This window comes from Neolamprologus multifasciatus, chromosome 22, assembly GCF_963576455.1.
Source record: "Neolamprologus multifasciatus chromosome 22, fNeoMul1.2, whole genome shotgun sequence".
NCBI classification, from domain to species: domain Eukaryota; kingdom Metazoa; phylum Chordata; class Actinopteri; order Cichliformes; family Cichlidae; genus Neolamprologus; species Neolamprologus multifasciatus.
The window spans coordinates 34,322,209-34,341,636 of NC_140459.1; the positions used below are offsets into that span (position 1 = coordinate 34,322,209).

At 42.9% G+C, this 19,428-nt stretch overlaps 1 protein-coding gene across 2 annotated transcripts; it reads left to right on the plus strand.

Annotated features, from left to right (window-relative positions):
• The first annotated feature begins 906 nt into the window (after positions 1–906).
• LOC146493876 (protein NLRC3-like) lies at positions 907–19,214 on the plus strand. 2 transcript variants are annotated; one of them, XM_085149688.1, is made up of 7 exons: positions 907–1,038; positions 2,144–2,279; positions 4,096–4,172; positions 4,289–6,107; positions 7,593–7,769; positions 9,508–9,684; positions 16,865–19,214. In XM_085149688.1, the coding sequence occupies exons 2-7, from the start codon at positions 2,170–2,172 to the stop codon at positions 17,058–17,060; spliced, it is 2,556 nt and encodes an 851-aa protein (XP_085005814.1). In that variant the 5' UTR covers positions 907–1,038; positions 2,144–2,169; the 3' UTR covers positions 17,061–19,214. The 2 variants fall into 2 exon arrangements, with proteins under 2 accessions (XP_085005814.1, XP_085005815.1); XM_085149689.1 differs by lacking the exon at positions 9,508–9,684 and having other exon boundaries at positions 908–1,038.
• Positions 19,215–19,428: the final 214 nt, after the last annotated feature.

Sequence of the window (19,428 nt, forward strand, 5' to 3'; positions counted from 1 at the left end):
AGCTCATCCGGGGGAATTGTTGGATTATAATATTATTTTATGCCATGTTAGACCCCTAATTAAAGATTGTGAATTATTATGTAGTTTTAGTTTGCATTATTCTCCTGAATTAGAAGAAGGTGATAACTATTACATTTGTTAAACTGATCTGTATTACATTAGACTGCTGATTTATTGTGAATGAATGATATTGTTTTATGATGCATTATACTGCTGAGTTATAAGAAATACGGTTCCAGAAAGTCATCGCCTTATTTGTCTGGTTAGAAGAGAACAGAGCATACTGCCCCATCTCAGCAGGAGCAGATAAACAAGGAACCAAGGTCGTAGCTTAGGCGCTGTGTGTGAGAAAGGATGTGAATGTTTAGGCTTTTATGATGAGGTGGGGGCCAGTAGAGGCTATAAGAGTTTGATCAAGGCTCCACCATTTTGAGATCTGATGCTGTCTGCTGTATGGTGTCCATCTCCCACGCGTGTGTTCATTAAATCATCGTTTGACTCAACCCGGCCGGACCAGTGTTGTTATTTTGGTTTTCCTCTTGTATCCATCCCCAATATTTGAATCCGTAACAGTAACCACTTATTTTAATTATAAGCCATAAGGCTTCAGCCTATTCCTTTTTCGGTTACTGTTTGGGTACTTTTATGTAAAATTATAATCTGTTGTTGTTGTTGTTGACTGAAATAAATATTTCAATTCAAAATTCAATTCAAATAACAACGGAGAGCTTCCACACCCTTGCCTAATGGCTGCAGCCAGATGCTCTTGTGCCATCAATGTGGATTGTCAAGACTGAGAGACCTCTTCCCTCTGACCCCTCCCCAAACCCGCCTACCCACCTCGACATACAAACTCTGTGTGGCTTCACGTGTTCTGTTGATGTTTACATGATTGAAATAACTTGAACACAAACAAACAAAGAGGAAGACCGCACCGGAAGGACAAAACTACAAGTCCCAGCATCCTCTGTGTTTAGGGAGCAGCAGTGAAAGTGAAAGTATTGAGCCTCCGTTCAGAGCAGCAGCAGCAGGAAGGTGGTGAGTGTTAACATGAATATGTTTCTTCTTATGACATAAAATAATTCCACGCTGTTCGTGTCTGTGGGTGAAATGTGAGGCCGGTCGGCTCCTCTGAGCGCTGGTTTCCTGTAAGTAGAGAGGAAGTGAGTTTAGCTGAGCCTCCGTTTAGCTGAGAGAGCAGGAGGAGAGTGAGAGCTGTGCTGAGGCAGGGTGAGTGTTAACACCGCTCTGACGTTACTGTCTCTGTGGCGGGAACAACAGGCTCCGTCAGTGGAGGCAAAAATAATCAGACTTTGGTTTTTCAAAGGAAACAACTTTATGTCGGAAGTTCCCGCACGCTCATTGGATAACGACTTGTCAATCTCAAGTTATTAGCCAATGAGCGTGCGAATTCACAGAAAGACCCGCCTTTATCACGGGGCTTTAAAAACTACAATGGCGACAGAAACTCCGTGAGTGGAGTTCAGGGTGACGTTATGAAAGTGTGACGTTTGAGCCACTTCCTGTTCTCAGTCCCAGCGTCCTGATCACCGAGGTTTCTGTTGCTCTGATATCTGATATTGATTATATTGGTAAACAGGCTGTAGCATAAACATCAGGTCTGTTCTGAAAACTGGCTTTATTTTTTCAAAGTAAGGGAATATCTGTGGTGTGATACCGCGGGCTCATGGGCTAAGGACTTGGATTGACAAGTCAAGCGCAGATGATTGTGTTGTTTCTTATAAAGGCTTGTGTGTGTGTGTCCTTGTGTCAGTGGAACTGAATCAGTGTGTTAGAGAAAGTGCTCCTCTGCTGTGCCGTCATCGTGTGGATGCTTCTTTTAAAGTTGGAACTCGTGTTTTTATGATCTGCTTCATTTCATTGAACCTTTATTTCTAACCATGAAGTCCCTTTGAGGTTACAGCCTCCTGGTTAGGTTTAGGCTGTTATTGTGCTTCAGGCTGAAATATGAGGAGTAAGGAGTGGGGCTGGTTCGCCCTCATGACCCTCACCATAACACATACGTCACAGGACAGTGTTTACCACAGAAACTCCATGAAATGATCAATGAGAACTTTAGAAACCCGTCAGTGTGATGCTTCCAGTACAACAGCACCTCTGAGTGTGTGTGTTTGCCTCTCAGACTAACTGCACCCTGACATCAAGAAGATGGAGGAAAAGGATGGAGCAGGATCTGCAGCATCCAGCTGTGTGTCTGTGAGGAGTGACCGGTCCAAAGGAAAACCTCCAGAGTTCAGTAATGAACCTGCAGCAACAAAGTAAGAGAGCTGCTGACTCATTTATTCAGTGTAAATAATGATTTTTGATGCAATGGGAGAAGAAAAATGACAAAAACAGTTTTAAAAATAAGGATTAAAATATTACAAACTATATTTTTGAGTTTCCTGATGTAGTACAAAAATATATGAACATAACTGTATATAGGACAGATATTTTACGGTTCTTTTAGGCAGCACCAAAAAACAAAAAGACTATTTTTAAGCTGTCTGAGGTAGTGAGTCAACATGTCACACTGGGTCAAAGGTCAGGGAGTAAAAGTGTGTTTTAAAGGAGGTTTAAAAGCAGCGAGTGAAGGAGCCTGTCGAGGTAAATCGTCCCATAACTGATCAAATTGAGTTGGTGGACCTCTGTGTGAAATCAAGCATCTGGTTCACAGAGAGGATAACCCTCAAATGGGCTGTACAACATTATATAGTGAGACAAAAACAGAGATTATCGTAGCCATCGCTCTCTCGCATGGACGTGGCAGTCTTGCTGTCTGCTGCGAATCTTCCCCGTACCTCCGTGACCTCGTCTGGTATCTGCTCCCTCCTCTGTGAGAGACAGTAAAGGAAAACACGTCTCTGCCTAGTCTTGAAAATCTAATGTTATCATCCATTGTTCTTCTAGGGCCTCTTCTTCTCGTGGCCTCAGCTAACTGCTAATATTTAAATGGCTAACATTAACATGTGTGCCAGCCAGGTTAACATTTATGATGAACTATGATTAATTAACTGATGTTGAAACTGGAGCTTTACTGACCTCTGAAATTCCTCCTAAAGTGTTGTTCAGTGTTGTGACAGTCAGCTGCTTCAGCTGCTGCTGGGATGGGCTGTGGCAAAGAGAACAGAGAAAATCTAAATCAGAGTTTTTCTCTGAATTAAAAGCAAGGAAACAACAATATATTCTACATGGTGAAACTGGTGGTTTCTGGTGTTTGGGTCTGTTTTTCTGTATTTATGCAGGTAAAGTGTAAACTCAGATGAATCATACCATCAAATGTTAAAGGAAAATATCAGGATGAGTGTCTGTGAGCTGAGAAGGACGTGAAGCGAGCAGTTTATCCCAGAGCTGAAGCTGCTCTGTGTGCAGAGATGAGCTCAGATTCCTGCTGTGATTGATCAACAGTCACAGAAATGTAGACTTGTAGTTATTACTGCAGTATGGTCACAGCAGATACTCATAAACATGTATTATGAGGATGGATGATCAAGTTTCTCACTCTCTCCTTTAAATCTCAGTTTGTTTCTTCTTCACAGTTTATCTGTTAATTTATTAATGAACAACACTGAAAGAGTTTCTGTTCTATTTCCCCTTGAACATCACCTTATTAGGGCGGCATTAGGAAATAGCCCCCCTCCAAAGAATGAATAAATGAATGATGATAATAATAAAATGATTAAAAAGCAGAGCTCAGAGTGGTAGAATGGTCAAACATGGATCCACGGGTGCTTCAACTGCATTTGGTGACGTGACTAAAGCAAATCTTTCAAATAATCCCACCATCAACGGGATGTTGTCTCCTTTACTACGGTTACTTTACTTGGTCACCGTGTGAATTTCTTTGAAATGAACCAAATTCTTTTATTTGTTGGTTGTTGCATATTTAACCTCTACAGTCAGGAAAGGAGGAGATGAGGCCTCAACAATGTTGGGTTGTAGCTGTGCTTCAGGTTAGAGTGAGTGTCCATGGAATAAATGTAAGTCAGTGAACTGGAAACATGACTGTGTTCAAACTTTTTTTCCTTTTTATAATGAGTCTAATCAAAGGTGGACAGAAGTATCTCCACTTTGACTTTTCTGTGTCACCATCAGAGCTTCTGCACAGTGTGGAGAAAGATCCAGAACCACAGCTGGACTGCAGACAGCCAGTCAGAGCAGCTGTGTACAAAGTAAGACTGAACATCTGTCTGCTGATGGACTCATTTCTGAAAACTGGACTTCTTGTGTTGTTCAGACATTGAAGAGTTTTCTTTCTCTTTAGTCTCATTGTTTTTCTTTCTTTCAGCAGATGTTGGTCTGCAGGAGGTTTTAGATGAACATAAGATCAGTCTGAGGAGGAGATGTGAACGTGTGACTGAAGGAAGTGATGAAACAGGAAGTGATGAAACAGGAAGTAGAACCCTCCTCAACACCATCTACACTGAGCTCTACATCACAGAGGGACAGAGTGAAGAGGTTCATACCCAACATGAGGTGAGGCAGCTGGAGACAGCTTCCAAGATGGACGCCCTCCATGACGCTCCAATCAGGTGCCAGGACATCTTTAAAGCCTTACCTGACCAACAGAGACCCATCAGAGTGGTTCTGACCAACGGCGTGGCTGGTGTTGGAAAAACCTTCTCAGTGCAGAAGTTCACTCTGGACTGGGCAGAGGGCTTGGAGAACCAACATGTCAGTGTGGTGGTTCTGCTTTCATTCAGGGAGCTGAACCTGATCAGAGATGAGCAGTACAGTCTTCTGGAGCTGCTCCATGTTTTCCATCCAACATTACAGAAGGTCACAGCAGAGAAGCTGGCTGTCTCTCAGCTTTTGTTCATCTTTGACGGCCTGGATGAAAGCAGACTTTCATTGGATTTCACCAACAGGAAGCTGCTGTCTGATGTCACACAGAAGTCATCAGTCAGCCAGCTGCTGACAAACCTCATCCAGGGGAATCTGCTTCCCTCGGCTCTCGTCTGGATAACTTCCCGACCTGCAGCAGCCAATCAGATCCCTCCTACATGTGTTGACAGGCTAACAGAAGTACGAGGCTTCACTGACGCCCAGAAGGAGGAGTACTTCAGGAGGAGATTCAGTGATGAAGAGCTGTCCAGTAGAATCATCTCCCACATGAAGACATCCAGGAGCCTCCACATCATGTGTAGAATCCCAGTCTTCTGCTGGATCACTGCTACAGTTCTGGAGCACATGTTGACTACAGAGCAGAGAGGAGAGCTGCCCAAGACCCTGACTGACATGTACTCACACTTCCTGCTGGTTCAGACAAAGAGGAAGAAGAACAAGTACCACGAGGGGCATGAGACGAGTCCACAGGAGCTGACGGAGGCTGACAGGAAAGTTCTTCTGAAGCTGGGGAGGCTGGCGTTTGAACATCTGGAGAAAGGAAACATCATGTTCTACCAAGAAGACCTGAAGCAGTGTGGTCTGGATGTGACAGAGGCCTCGGTGTACTCAGGAGTTTGTACAGAGATCTTCAAAAGAGAGTGTGTGATCTTCCAGAAACCAGTCTACTGCTTTGTTCATCTGAGCATCCAGGAGTTTCTGGCTGCAGTCTACATGTTCCACTGTCACACCAACAGGAAGACAAAGGTGGTAGAAGGTTTTATAGGGAAGAACATGTTCAAGTCTTATAGCTTCCCATCAATGGATGCCTTTTTGGCTAAAGTCATGGAGAAATCCCTCCAGAGTAAAAATGGCCACCTGGACCTTTTTGTTCGCTTCCTTCATGGCCTCTGTCTGGAGTCCAACCAGAGACTCTTAGTAGGTCTGCTGGGTCAGACAGAGAACGGTCCAGGAACCATCCAGAGAGTCATCAACAACCTGAAGAAGATGAACAGTAATAAAATCTCTCCTGACAGAAGCATCAACATCTTCCACTGTCTGATGGAGATGAACGACCTCTCAGTACATCAGGAGATCCAAGAGTTCCTGAAGTCAGAGAACAAATCAGAGAAGAAACTCTCTGACATCCAGTGCTCAGCTCTGGCCTTCATGCTGCAGATGTCAGAGGAGGTTCTGGATGAGTTGGACCTGCAGAAGTACAACACATCAGTGCAGGGACGACTGAGACTGATTCCAGCTGTGAGGAACTGCAGAAAGGCTGGGTGAGTCCAGATGTGATCATTAACATCATTGATCACTGTAGGTTAGTAGTTTAATGTTGAAAATAAAATCAGATTGTAACCACAAAGTGTTTGTGTCCGTACGCTGCAACCTTCCACACCATCCTTTATCGTACAGACTCAGCAGCAGCTCCATGGATCCCAAATCCAAGAGTGGAGAACAGATTTGAAGTGTGTCACATCCATGCAGTCACAGCTGTTTCCACCATGTTTCCACTGATATTGATCCTGTTCAATGACACGTTTCATATCAGTGAATATGTTCTTCAGGACGTCCACTGACATGTTTAAGTGTCCTGCTGGAAATCACTCAAATCATCCATGAAATCCATGAAAAATCCTTTTAGTGTTTCTAACTTCCCCCTCTGTCCTCTCTCTCTCTCCATCCTCCTCACTGCTGCTTTCACTGATAATCACACAAACATCGTATTCAGCTACAAAATAACAATAATATCATCTGATGATCATTATTATAAGAGCAGCATCCATATTTGATATCAGAGTAACACACTGATGGTTATGTGCAGTCATCATCAGTGACTGTGGCTCAAACAGAAGCTCTCTGATTGGTTGCTGACCTTGGTCACCTGTCCACTCTCACCTGTGTGTGTTTGCTCTCTCTTTGCTGTCTCCATCCTCTCTCTCCTTTCTCTCCCTCTCTGTCTTTGTACCGTCACTCAGGTCCAATGGAAACAGTGACATTTACAAACCAATCAAAGACAAACTGATCCATGTCAGGTGATAACAATATTCAAAGTGAATACAGGCTGCTGCTGGACACAGACAGGTGACATCATTTTGACTTGCTGTCACCTGGATCTGGACTCATAAACACTGAAGCCCTGAACAGGAATACAAATCATTTTCTGCCAACTAGCGACACACCAGCAGATAATGGCTCAGAAAGCTAAAATGAGCCAATCATTTCTGTGTTTAGTTCCTGAAATCAGATCTGATATCAGCAGCTCTGAGTTCATTCATCATTATTGTCCAGTGATGAGATTTCTGCTCCGTTTGGTAACAGTCAGCAGGTTTTTCCTGCGTGTGGACGTGAACAGTCGTACCTGACAGCAGGTAGCAAACAGAGATCATCTTTCCAGCTGGAACTCTTCACTGAGCTGAACTCATTCAAAATGTTCTGGAGTCAAAACAGGAAACAGTCCAAATGTGTGTCTTCACTCTGACTCTGGATCAGATCTCAGTGACAGACTGTGGACATTATGGAAGCCTAAATGTGACACCATCTTCCTCCTTCATCTGCAGATTAAAGCCAAACAAAGATTCTCATTAAAAGTCTGCAGGTCTGAGAGAGACTCAATCGTTGTGTCATGTCAAACACAGTAAGAGGAGCTGAAGCACAGATGTGAAGAGCAGATTCATCAGATTATGACCTCACTCTGTTTTGTCTTCATATACATTCAGTCTGTGTCTGTATAATAACACATTTTATATTTTCTTTCATCACAGACTGACTCAGTGTGGACTCTCAGAGACTCACTGTGAAGTTGTGGCCTCAGCTCTGAAGTCCAACCCCTCCCATCTGACAGAGCTGGACATGAGTTTAAACCTCAGCCTCCAGGATTCAGGTGTGAAGCTTCTGTGTGCTGGACTGGAGAGTCCAAACTGTCGACTGGAGACTCTGGGGTGAGTTCACTGACTGCGGCTGTTGTTGTTTTTCTATATTTCAGGTCTTTGATTGATGTTTGAAACTTTCTTTAGTTCCTAAATGTTCAGGATGTGTCTGAAGACAAATGTGAAGAAGTTTGAGTGCTTTCAGAAATGTTGTCTTTCCAAACGACTGAACAACAGTTTTTCCTTTTGGCTCCAAACAGAAGTGACAGACTTGAGCAGGGTTCATTTAAAGGCTGACAGAAGTGGAGTGGTGACGGGGAGATGTTTGACAGGACAGTGTTTCAGCCTCCACAGGTTCATGTTGTGCTCCATCAGTCAGTGAAGATGAAGTCAGTGCTGATGAGGCTGTAGAGTGTGTGAGGGATGTGAATGAGGATGATGAAGATCTGATGATAGCAGATAAAAACAGGCTGCAGAGACTTTGAGCCATACAGGGCACACAGTGTGTACAGAACAGCTGAAATCATTATGGAGGCCTCACTGGAATATGGAAGCATCACAGTACAGCTTCAGTGAAGCTTTAAAGTCTCTGATATGAGATGAGAAATGAAGCAGCCAGAGCTTTTTCATGAGTGGAAATCCACGGTGACTGTGAGCTGCTGCTACAGCCTCCAGATTAGCCAGCAGCTCATCCTGCTCAACATTTTCTCACCAACTTTAATGGAAGTGTGATGTTTTCAGCTGGAGTGATGGTCAGGGTGGCCTCCCTCTCCTCTTCTTCTCCTCTTCCTCTTTCATTTGTAAAGCCACTTCTGCTGCTTTCATTCATGTGGAAGTCCTGTAGCTGAGTTTGGGAGAGACTAACAGCCTCGGCAGCAGAGGGGAGAAAGGCTGTAACACCACCACTTTACTCTGTTCTACCTGTCACATCATTTTATCAGGAAACAAATATGCTCATGTTTTTACTATGTTTGTCTTGAAGATGTAAGAAGATCACATGGTGCTTTTTCTTATTGTGTTGGTTTGTTTCCTGTCTCTTGGATGGAGCCCAGCTGTGCGTGGCCCCTGGGCCTGTGGTCAGAGTGTGTGCTGGATAATCCGGCCCAGGATGAGGCCAAACTGACATGGGATGAAATGTCTGTCACATAATTGAGCTTAGTGTAGTTTCATTTCTGCACAATTTAAAAACAACCAAAACTTTGTTCTGTCTTTTCTATGTTATACTGTAGACTTTCTTTGATACTGTGTCCAAAAGGAGCAGCTTTTACTTTGAAGGGGAGCCGTCTCTGTTTCCTCTTCAGGTTGGATGATGGAAGCAAATGAGTGTGTGATGTTCTTTCAGTGTTGCACTTTGTAGACGCTCCCTGAGCACTGGTCTCACAGCCAGCTGCACATAGAGACCAGTGTTGTTAGTCCAGGTCAGAAGATGACTTGTTGGAATGAAAATGAGCTTGTAGTTTGTCTGCTTTAATAATGTGACTGGAAAAAGGTGTTGGACTTCAAATATGTCCATTTCTTTCACACTTCACCTTTAAAAGTGAAGCCTTGTGGTTCCTGGAAGGAAAAACACGACTTTTTCAAGTCTTTGTCCTGTTTTTATGAGAAATGTACGACTTTAATGTGAAACATTCAGAGTTTTTTCTCTTGTTGTGTTTGTTTGAAGCTGCTTCCTGTTGGCTTCAGCTGTTTGGAGTTTCCATTTTCTAAACTTCTACATTCTGAACCTTCTTCAGCTCTGAACAGATGATGAAACACTGAATGATTTCAAGCACTTTGTCTAATAAACTTACATCTTTCATTCTTTATACAGATTGGAGAGCTGTGGTTTGTCAGAGATCAGCTGTGATTATCTGGCAGCAGCACTGAAGTCCAACCCCTCCCATCTGAGACAGCTGGAGCTGAGCTCCAACTACAACCTGCAGAATCGAGGAGTGAAGCATCTGTGTGGTTTCCTGGAGAGTCCAGGATGTGGACTTGAAACTCTGAGGTCAGTCAGCATGTTTTAGTTGTGCTGAGATGAATATGATGTGAAAGTTGTGCTGACACTAAACTGCAGATATCAGGCTGATATTATACTGATCCACACTGAGGATCTTCATGGTAAAGTCTGTTTTCTTCTTCTCTGGTTTAGTCCATTGACTGCAGCAGAACAATGTTCACATTTCAAACCTTCAAAGAAGAAGAAAAATCCTCCACTGGATAATTCACTGTGAAACTCTCCATCTCTTCATTCCACCTTAAAGTCTGTGTGACACTGAAATCCAAAGCAAAATGTGCGTTTGCTTTACAGACAGCAGTCCAACACAAACATACACACATCATCCAAAACACAGTCCAACATCCAAATCTCCTCCACTGCCAGCATGAATGATGGGAAAGAGAAGGAGGAACACTCTGACATTCAGGGTTAGAATGAGTTTCATGAAGCAGACTGTGAAGATCAAAGCTGCATTAGAAAGCTTACATGAATGAATGAGTGGACAGAAGTGGACAGAGATCATCTGAAGCACTTCAATGGCTTTAAATCAGCACATTTCTCTTTATTCTTTATCAACTCTGTTAGTTTCTCTCAGTTTTCTGTGGAATGAAGCTAACAGCAGGCTAATGAGATGCTGACCAATAGGTTTCTATTAAAGGTTGTAATTTGTATATGAAAAAGTGCTTTGGCTCAGCAGGGATCAGCTTACAGGTAGAATACAGCTGCTGGATGGGATTAGCATGTCATAGCTATCTACCAAACTGCTAACTGGGGGATTTCAGGCCATCTATGGATCATTTTTGCTAACTGTTTATTCAGCTTAGGCTCACAGGGCTGCAGCCTGTGCCCTAGCTGTCATAGGGCAAGAGGCGTGGTCCACCTGCACAGGTGAGCAGTCCATCACAGGGCCAACAGAGAGAGACAGAGAAGCACTCTCTCACATCCACACCTACAGCCAATTTAGAAGCACCAATGAACCTAAGCAGCATTTCATTGGACTGTGGGAGAACATCCAACCTCCACAGAAAGGCCAACAAGCTTCAACCTACAACCTTCTTGCTTTAAGGCACTAGTGCGAACCACTTTTCCCCATTTCAGCCCAAATCCTGCATCTTCCTGTTTCTGACTCCAGGCCAGCTCCACTAACACTTTCTCATCAGACACTGCCACCTAGTGGAGGAAGTCTTAGTTCCATTTGAAGCTTCAGATTCCAGTTAGTTCCTTTACAAAGAGGTGGAGGTGGTGGGGCCACAGCACCATCATCACTGAGTGCCATAGGACACTTAACCTTTGTTTCCATATCCTGGGAACTTCCTGTTGTTCCAAGGAGGACTGGAAAATGTGTGAAAATCTCCCAGTCAGTTCCTCACAGCACACTTCAATCATTTCCCTCCCACAGCATCAGGACCAGGGCTTTTTCTCTCTTTGGTCCCACTAAGAGATTTCCACACAAACACCTCATCAGTGGGACTCTCAGAGCTACCAGCCCTTTGCTACAATCACAAAGCTCTTCATTGAAATCAATGATATCAAAGCTGGAATCAAATGAGTCCAAGTCTTCTGCTGATTCAGCATCACATTCATCTTTGCTCCTTGTTCTGCATCCCCACCATGGACTTCATTCCTTTCCAAGCCAGCCTTGAGTGTCCTTTATTCAGCTCATCCTCTGCTTTACTTTTACACCTGATTTTAGCTGCTTTATCTCTCTTTCAACAAGTTTCTGTGCCTCAATCTTTTTCTTCTCTCCCTCATAACAAGACAGCTTCTTCTGCCTGAGAACATGTTGGAGTGATTTACTAATCCAGGGCTGCTTATTGGGGAAAATACTTCCTGTTTCCAAAGTAATCCCCATTTTTCCCAGAAAGAAATGTCAGTAGAAATCGATGATCTAAGTGAGAACATGAGCCTTTAAAAAGTCCCAGTGGGTGCAGTCAAAGCAGTCCCTCAGTCCCAGTATAGAGTCTTTGGTCCAGACTGGAACAACTGTGTGCCCAGTTTGAGCTCTCTTCAGTGCTGTGACCTGACAGACCCAGAGGGGCCATCACATCACATTTAGAAGCTCCCCTAATGGAGCCACAACACATGTCCAATACTTAGTCTGTCTTGTTGGACCAACTGGAAGAAATGATTCAAGGACTTAGTCACAGAACAGAGATTCAAATCTCCAAAATCCAACTGGCTGCATCAGGACATATAGTCTGAAACTCTGCACAGTTTCCTGTTTGAAGCTGCTTCCTGTTGGCTTCAGCTGTTTGGAGTTTCCATTTTCTAAACTTCTACATTCTGAACCTTCTTCAGCTCTGAACAGATGATGAAACACTGAATGATTTCAAGCTCACACTTTGTCTAATAAACTTACATCTTTCATTCTTTATACAGATTGGAGAGCTGTGGTTTGTCAGAGATCAGCTGTGATTATCTGGCAGCAGCACTGAAGTCCAAACCCTCCCATCTGAGACAGCTGGTCCTGAGCTACAACGACAACCTGCAGGATTCAGGAGTGAAGCATCTGTGTGGTTTCCTGGAGAGTCCAGGATGTAAACTTGAAACTCTGGGGTCAGTCAGCATGTTTTAGTTGTGCTGAGATGAATATGATGTGAAAGTTGTGCTGACACTAAACTGCAGCCATCAGGCTGATATTATACTGATCCACACTGAGGATCTTCATGGTAAAGTCTGTTTTCTTCTTCTCTGGTTTAGTCCATTGACTGCAGCAGAACAATGTTCACATTTCAAACAGTGATACTCAACGTATGGCCCGCGGCCCACACGCGGCCTGCCCACCTTTCCTGATTCAGAGAGAGGGGACCCTGATTAACTGTGTAGCTTCTTCCTCACAGTTCTAAGTATCAGACACAACAATGAATAATCCACAGCTGACTGTCTTTAGCAGGTCAAAGGTCACGGCACACAGCAGACAGTGGGAAATATTATAACTCTGATCATTTATCAGCACTTATCCATATGTATAAAAACAAAGCTGACACTGTGAGACTTGATCAGAGGTGTGATCATCACAGCAGAGGCCTTTGTGTCAAAGTCACTGAGGATCAAACAGAAACACATGAAGCAGATTTTCCTCTTCTGGCTTTTTATAGCAGATAACCTTCAAAATCTTCTGCAGTCGATCAAAAACTGAAGCAAACCATGAATCAACATGTGAACATGAGCTGATGCTGCTGAAGTGAAGCAAAGTTACAGAGGTTTGATTACAGACACAGCTGAGAGTTTGTAATCTGTCATCATTTTAAAAGGTTTAAATTTCTTCAGTATTGAACAGCAGAAATGAGGCTTTGTTTTCAGAGGCCGACAGCAGTGAACACAACAGCAGACTGGTGCGTAATAAGCAGTGAATGATGCAGAAAACAGATTTTTGAAGGTAAACTGTTCTTGAAGTACACTGAGAGAGAGAGAGCTGTGCAGGAAGTAAACGTCAAAGTCAGAGAGAATTCATGACGATGTTCATCAAACGTGAAGCGTAGTTTGGATCTTCTTTTGCTGCTGGTTCACTCAGTTTTGGTTGGAGACAGATGAAACCTGCAGCTTCAGGATCTGTGAGCTGTCCACTTTCAGCCCCGACGGCGTGTCCGTGTACGTGCCGTCGAGTGAACGATCCACGCTCTGTGTTTCCATCTTTGTGTGTTTAGCTGCTCTCATTTACTGTTTTATCTGTTTGGTTGTTGTTGAAATACTTTTGGGAGCTTTAACCTGAGATTCTGGCAAAATACATTTATATTAAACATTGATTCAGGATTGAATGAATCAACATCGCTTTATTCAAATTAAAACCATTTAAATAGGAAAATCCATTTTTTTACAGCCGCCTCTAATGCTGGGTAATGTCAGCTGGTCCATGTGCAGCTGGCTGTGAGGTTCAGGGAGCGTCTACAAAGATCAACACTGAAAGAACATCATCCATAAATATTGAGTAATAACTGGACTCTCATACAGCGAGACTCAAATGCCTTCAAACATCAGCTTATCCTGCTGATCCAAGTCCAACACTGAGTTTGTAAAAAGATGTTTGTCAATCATTTTGTTTGGTTTCTGGGGAAAAAGATTCAATAACTTGCTGCTAATACACAACATTTCATCATATTTCCTCATAGCCCTCTTTTGTCTGACCATTTGATCCCATTTTAATTTGCAATAAAGGATCCACAGAGTTTGGTGACAATAATGACAGTAGATGTTTGTGTGAAAGTGCTGGAAGCAAATGAGTGTGTGATGTTCTTTCAGTATTGCACTTTGTAGACGCTCCCTGAGCACTGGTCTCACAGCCAGCTGCACATAGAGACCAGTGTTGTTAGTCCAGGTCAGAAGATGACTTGTTGGAATGAAAATGAGCTTGTAGTTTGTCTGCTTTAATAATGTGACTGGAAAAAGGTGTTGGACTTCAAATATGTCCATTTCTTTCCCAACAGAGGTCGATCATCTTGTTAATAATTTTACCTTCTCACTACATACAACTCTGGATACTGTAGCTCCTGTGAAAACTAAGGTCTCTAATCAGAAGTACCTGACTCCGTGGTATAATTCTCAAACACGTACCCTAAAGCAGATGACTCGTAATCTGGAGAGGAAATGGCGTGTCACAAATTTAGAGGATCATCATTTAGCCTGGAGAAATAGTTTGTTGCTTTATAAGAAAGCCCTCCGCAAAGCCAGAACAGCTTACTACTCATCACTGATTGAAGAAAATAAGAACAACCCCAGGTTTCTCTTCAGCACTGTAGCCAGGCTGACAAATAGTCAGAGCTCTGTTGAGCCAACCATCCCTTTAACGTTAACTAGTAATGACTTCATGAACTTCTTCACAAATAAAGTTTTGTCATTAGAGACAAAATTACCAACAATCATCCCACAGATGTAATATTATCTACAGCTACTCTTAGTACCATTGATGTTAAGTTAGACTCTTTTTCTCCAATTGATCTTTCTGAGTTAACTTCAATAATTACTTCCTCCAAACCATCAACGTGTCTTTTAGACCCCATTCCTACAAAACTGCTCAAAGAAGTCCTGCCATTAATTAATTCTTCGATCTTATATATGATCAACCTATCTCTAATAATCGGCTATGTACCACAGGCCTTCAAGGTGGCTGCAGTTAAACCTTTACTCAAAAAGCCATCTCTAGACCCAGCAGTCTTAGCTAATTATAGGCCAATCTCCAACCTTCCTTTCATATCAAACATCCTTGAAAGAGTGGTTGTCAAACAGCTAACAGATCATCTGCAGAGGAATGGCTTATTTGAAGAGTTTCAGTCAGGTTTCAGAGTTCATCACAGCACAGAAACAGCTTTAGTGAAGGTTACAAATGATCTTCTTATGGCCTCTGACAGTGGACTCATCTCTGTGCTTGTCCTGCTAGACCTCAGTGCAGCATTCGATACTGTCGACCATAATATCCTATTAGAGTGATTAGAACATGCTGTAGGTATTACAGGTACTGTGCTGCAGTGGTTTGTATCATATCTATCTAATAGACTCCAGTTTGTGCATGTAAATGGAGAGTCCTCTTCACACACTGAGGTTAATTATGGAGTTCCACAGGGTTCAGTGCTAGGACCAATTCTGTTTACATTATACATGCTTCCCTTAGGCAGCATCATTAGAAGACATAGCATACATTTACACTGCTATGCAGATGACACCCAGCTCTATCTGTCCATGAAGCCAGATAACACACACCAATGAGTTAAACTGCAGGAATGTCTTAAAGACATAAAGACCTGGATGGCCGCTAACTTTCTGCTTCTTAATTCAGATCAAACTGAGTTTATTGTACTCGGCCCTGAAAATCTTAGAAATATGGTATCTAACCAGATTCTTACTCTGGATGGCATTACCTTGGCCTCCAGTAACACTGTGAGGAACCTTGGAGTCATTTTTGACCAGGATATGTCCTTCAACGCACATATTAAACAAATATGTAAGACTGCGTTCTTCCATTTGCGCAACATCTCTAAAATTAGAAATATCCTGTCTCAGAGTGACGCTGAAAAACTAGTTCATGCATTTATTACTTCCAGGCTGGAATACTGCAATTCATTATTATCAGGATGTCCAAAAAACTCACTGAAAAGCCTTCAGTTAATCCAAAATGCTGCAGCAAGAGTACTGACAGGGACTAGAAAGAGAGAGCAGATTTCTCCTGTTTTGGGTTCCTGTTAAATCCAGAATTCAAAATCCTGCTCCTCACATACAAGGTCTTAAATAATCAGGCCCCATCTTATCTTAATGACCTTGTAGTACCATATCACCCTATTAGAGCACTTCGCTCTCACACTGCACGCCTACTTGTTGTTCCTAGAGTATTTAAAAGTAGAATGGGAGGGAGAGCCTTCAGTTTTCAGGCCCCTCTTCTGTGGAACCAGCTTCCAGTTTGGATTCAGGAGACAGACACTATCTCTACTTTTAAGATTAGGCTTCAAACTTTCCTTTTTGCTAAAGCATATAGTTAGGGCTGGACCAGGTGACCCTGAATCCTCCCTTAGTTATGCTGCAATAGGTGTAGGCTGCCGGGGGATTCCCATGATGCATTGAGTTTTTCCTTGCCAGTCACCTTTCTCACTCACTATGTATTAACAGACCTCTCTGTATTGAATCATATCTGTTATTAATCTCTGTCTCTCTTCCACAGCATGTCTTTATCCTGTCTTCCTTCTCTTACCCCAACCAATCACAGCAGATGGCCCCGCCCCTCCCTGAGCCTGGTTCTGCCGGAGGTTTCTTCCTGTTAAAAGGGAGTTTTTCCTTCCCACTGTCACCAAAGTGCTTCTCATAGGGGGTCATATGATTGTTGGGTTTTTCTCTGTATCTATGAAGCGCCTTGAGGCAACTTTTGTTGTGATTTGGCGCTATATAAATAAAATTGAATTGAATTGAATTCTTTCACACTTCACCTTTAAAAGTGAAGCCTTGTGGTTCCTGGAAATAAAAACACGACTTTTTCAAGTCTTTTTCCTGTTTTTATGAGAAATGTACGACTTTAATGTGAAACATTCAGAGTTTTTTCTCTTGTTGTGTTGGTTTGAAGCTGCTTCCTGTTGGCTTCAGCTGTTTGGAGTTTCCATTTTCTAAACTTCTACATTCTGAACCTTCTTCAGCTCTGAACAGATGATGAAACACTGAATGATTTCAAGCACTTTGTCTAATAAACTTACATCTTTCATTCTTTATACAGATTGAAGAACTGTGGTTTGTCAGAGATCAGCTGTGATTATCTGGCAGCAGCGCTGAAGTCCAACCCCTCCCATCTGAGACAGCTGGAGCTGAGCTACAACGACAACCTGCAGGATCCAGGAGTGAAGCATCTGTGTGGTTTCCTGGAGAGTCCAGGATGTGGACTTGAAACTCTGAGGTCAGTCAGCATGTTTTAGTTGTGCTGAGATGAATATGATGTGAAAGTTGTGCTGACACTAAACTGCAGACATCAGGCTGATATTATACTGATCCACACTGAGGATCTTCATGGTAAAGTCTGTTTTCTTCTTCTCTGGTTTAGTCCATTGACTGCAGCAGAACAATGTTCACATTTCAAACCTTCAAAGAAGAAGAAAAATCCTCCACTGGATAATTCACTGTGAAACTCTCCAACTCTTCATTCCACCTTAAAGTCTGTGTGACACTGAAATCCAAAGCAAAATGTGCGTTTGCTTTACAGACAGCAGTCCAACACAAACATACACACATCATCCAAAACACAGTCCAACATCCAAATCTCCTCCACTGCCAGCATGAATGATGGGAAAGAGAAGGAGGAACACTCTGACATTCAGGGTTAGAATGAGTTTCATGAAGCAGACTGTGAAGATCAAAGCTGCATTAGAAAGCTTACATGAATGAATGAGTGGACAGAAGTGGACAGAGATCATCTGAAGCACTTCAAAGGCTTTAAATCAGCACATTTCTCTTTATTCTTTATCAACTCTGTTAGTTTCTCTCAGTTTTCTGTGGAATGAAGCTAACAGCAGGCTAATAAGATGCTGACCAATAGGTTTCTATTAAAGGTTGTAATTTGTATATGAAAAAGTGCTTTGGCTCAGCAGGGATCAGCTTACAGGTAGAATACAGCTGCTGGATGGGATTAGCATGTCATAGCTATCTACCAAACTGCTAACTGGGGGATTTCAGGCCATCTATGGATCATTTTTGCTAACTGTTTATTCAGCTTAGGCTCACAGGGCTGCAGCCTGTGTCCTAGCTGTCATAGGGCAAGAGGCGTGGTCCACCTGCACAGGTGAGCAGTCCATCACAGGGCCAACAGAGAGAGACAGAGAAGCACTCTCACACATCCACACCTACAGCCAATTTAGAAGCACCAATGAACCTAAGCAGCATTTCATTGGACTGTGGGAGAACATCCAACCTCCACAGAAAGGCCAACAAGCTTCAACCTACAACCTTCTTGCTTTAAGGCACTAGTGCGAACCACTTTTCCCCATTTCAGCCCAAATCCTGCATCTTCCTGTTTCTGACTCCAGGCCAGCTCCACTAACACTTTCTCATCAGACACTGCCACCTAGTGGAGGAAGTCTTACTTCCATTTGAAGCTTCAGATAACGGTTAGTTCCTTTACAAAGAGGTGGAGTTGGTGGGGCCACAGCACCATCATCACTGAGTGCTATAGGACACTTAACCTTTGTTTCCATATGCTGGGAACTTCCTGTTGTTCCAAGGAGGACTGGAAAATGTGTGAAAATCTCCCAGTCAGTTCCTCACAGCACACTTCAATCATTTCCCTCCCACAGCATCAGGACCAGGGCTTTTTCTCTCTTTGGTCCCACTAAGAGATTTCCACACAAACACCTCATCAGTGGGACTCTCAGAGCTACCAGCCCTTTGCTACAATCACAAAGCTCTTCATTGAAATCAATGATATCAAAGCTGGAATCAAATGAGTCCAAGTCTTCTGCTGATTCAGCATCACATTCATCTTTGCTCCTTGTTCTGCATCCCCACCATGGACTTCATTCCTTTCCAAGCCAGCCTTGAGTGTCCTTTATTCAGCTCATCCTCTGCTTTACTTTTACACCTGATTTTAGCTGCTTTATCTCTCTTTCAACAAGTTTCTGTGCCTCAATCTTTTTCTTCTCTCCCTCATAACAAGACAGCTTCTTCTGCCTGAGAACATGTTGGAGTGATTTACTAATCCAGGGCTGCTTATTGGGGAAAATACTTCCTGTTTCCAAAGTAATCCCCATTTTTCCCAGAAAGAAATGTAAGTAGAAATCGATGATCTAAGTGAGAACATGAGCCTTTAAAAAGTCCCAGTGGGTGCAGTCAAAGCAGTCCCTCAGTCCCAGTATAGAGTCTCTGGTCCAGACTGGAACAACTGTGTGCCCAGTTTGAGCTCTCTTCAGTGCTGTGACCTGACAGACCCAGAGGGGCCATCACATCACATTTAGAAGCTCCCCTAATGGAGCCACAACACATGTCCAATACTTAGTCTGTCTTGTTGGACCAACTGGAAGAAATGATTCAAGGACTTAGTCACAGAACAGAGATTCAAATCTCCAAAATCCAACTGGCTGCATCAGGATATATAGTCTGCAACTCTGCACAGTTTCCTGTTTGAAGCTGCTTCCTGTTGGCTTCAGCTATTTGGAGTTTCCATTTTCTAAACTTCTACATTCTGAACCTTCTTCAGCTCTGAACAGATGATGAAACACTGAATGATTTCAAGCTCACACTTTGTCTAATAAACTTACATCTTTCATTCTTTACACAGATTGGAGCACTGTGGTT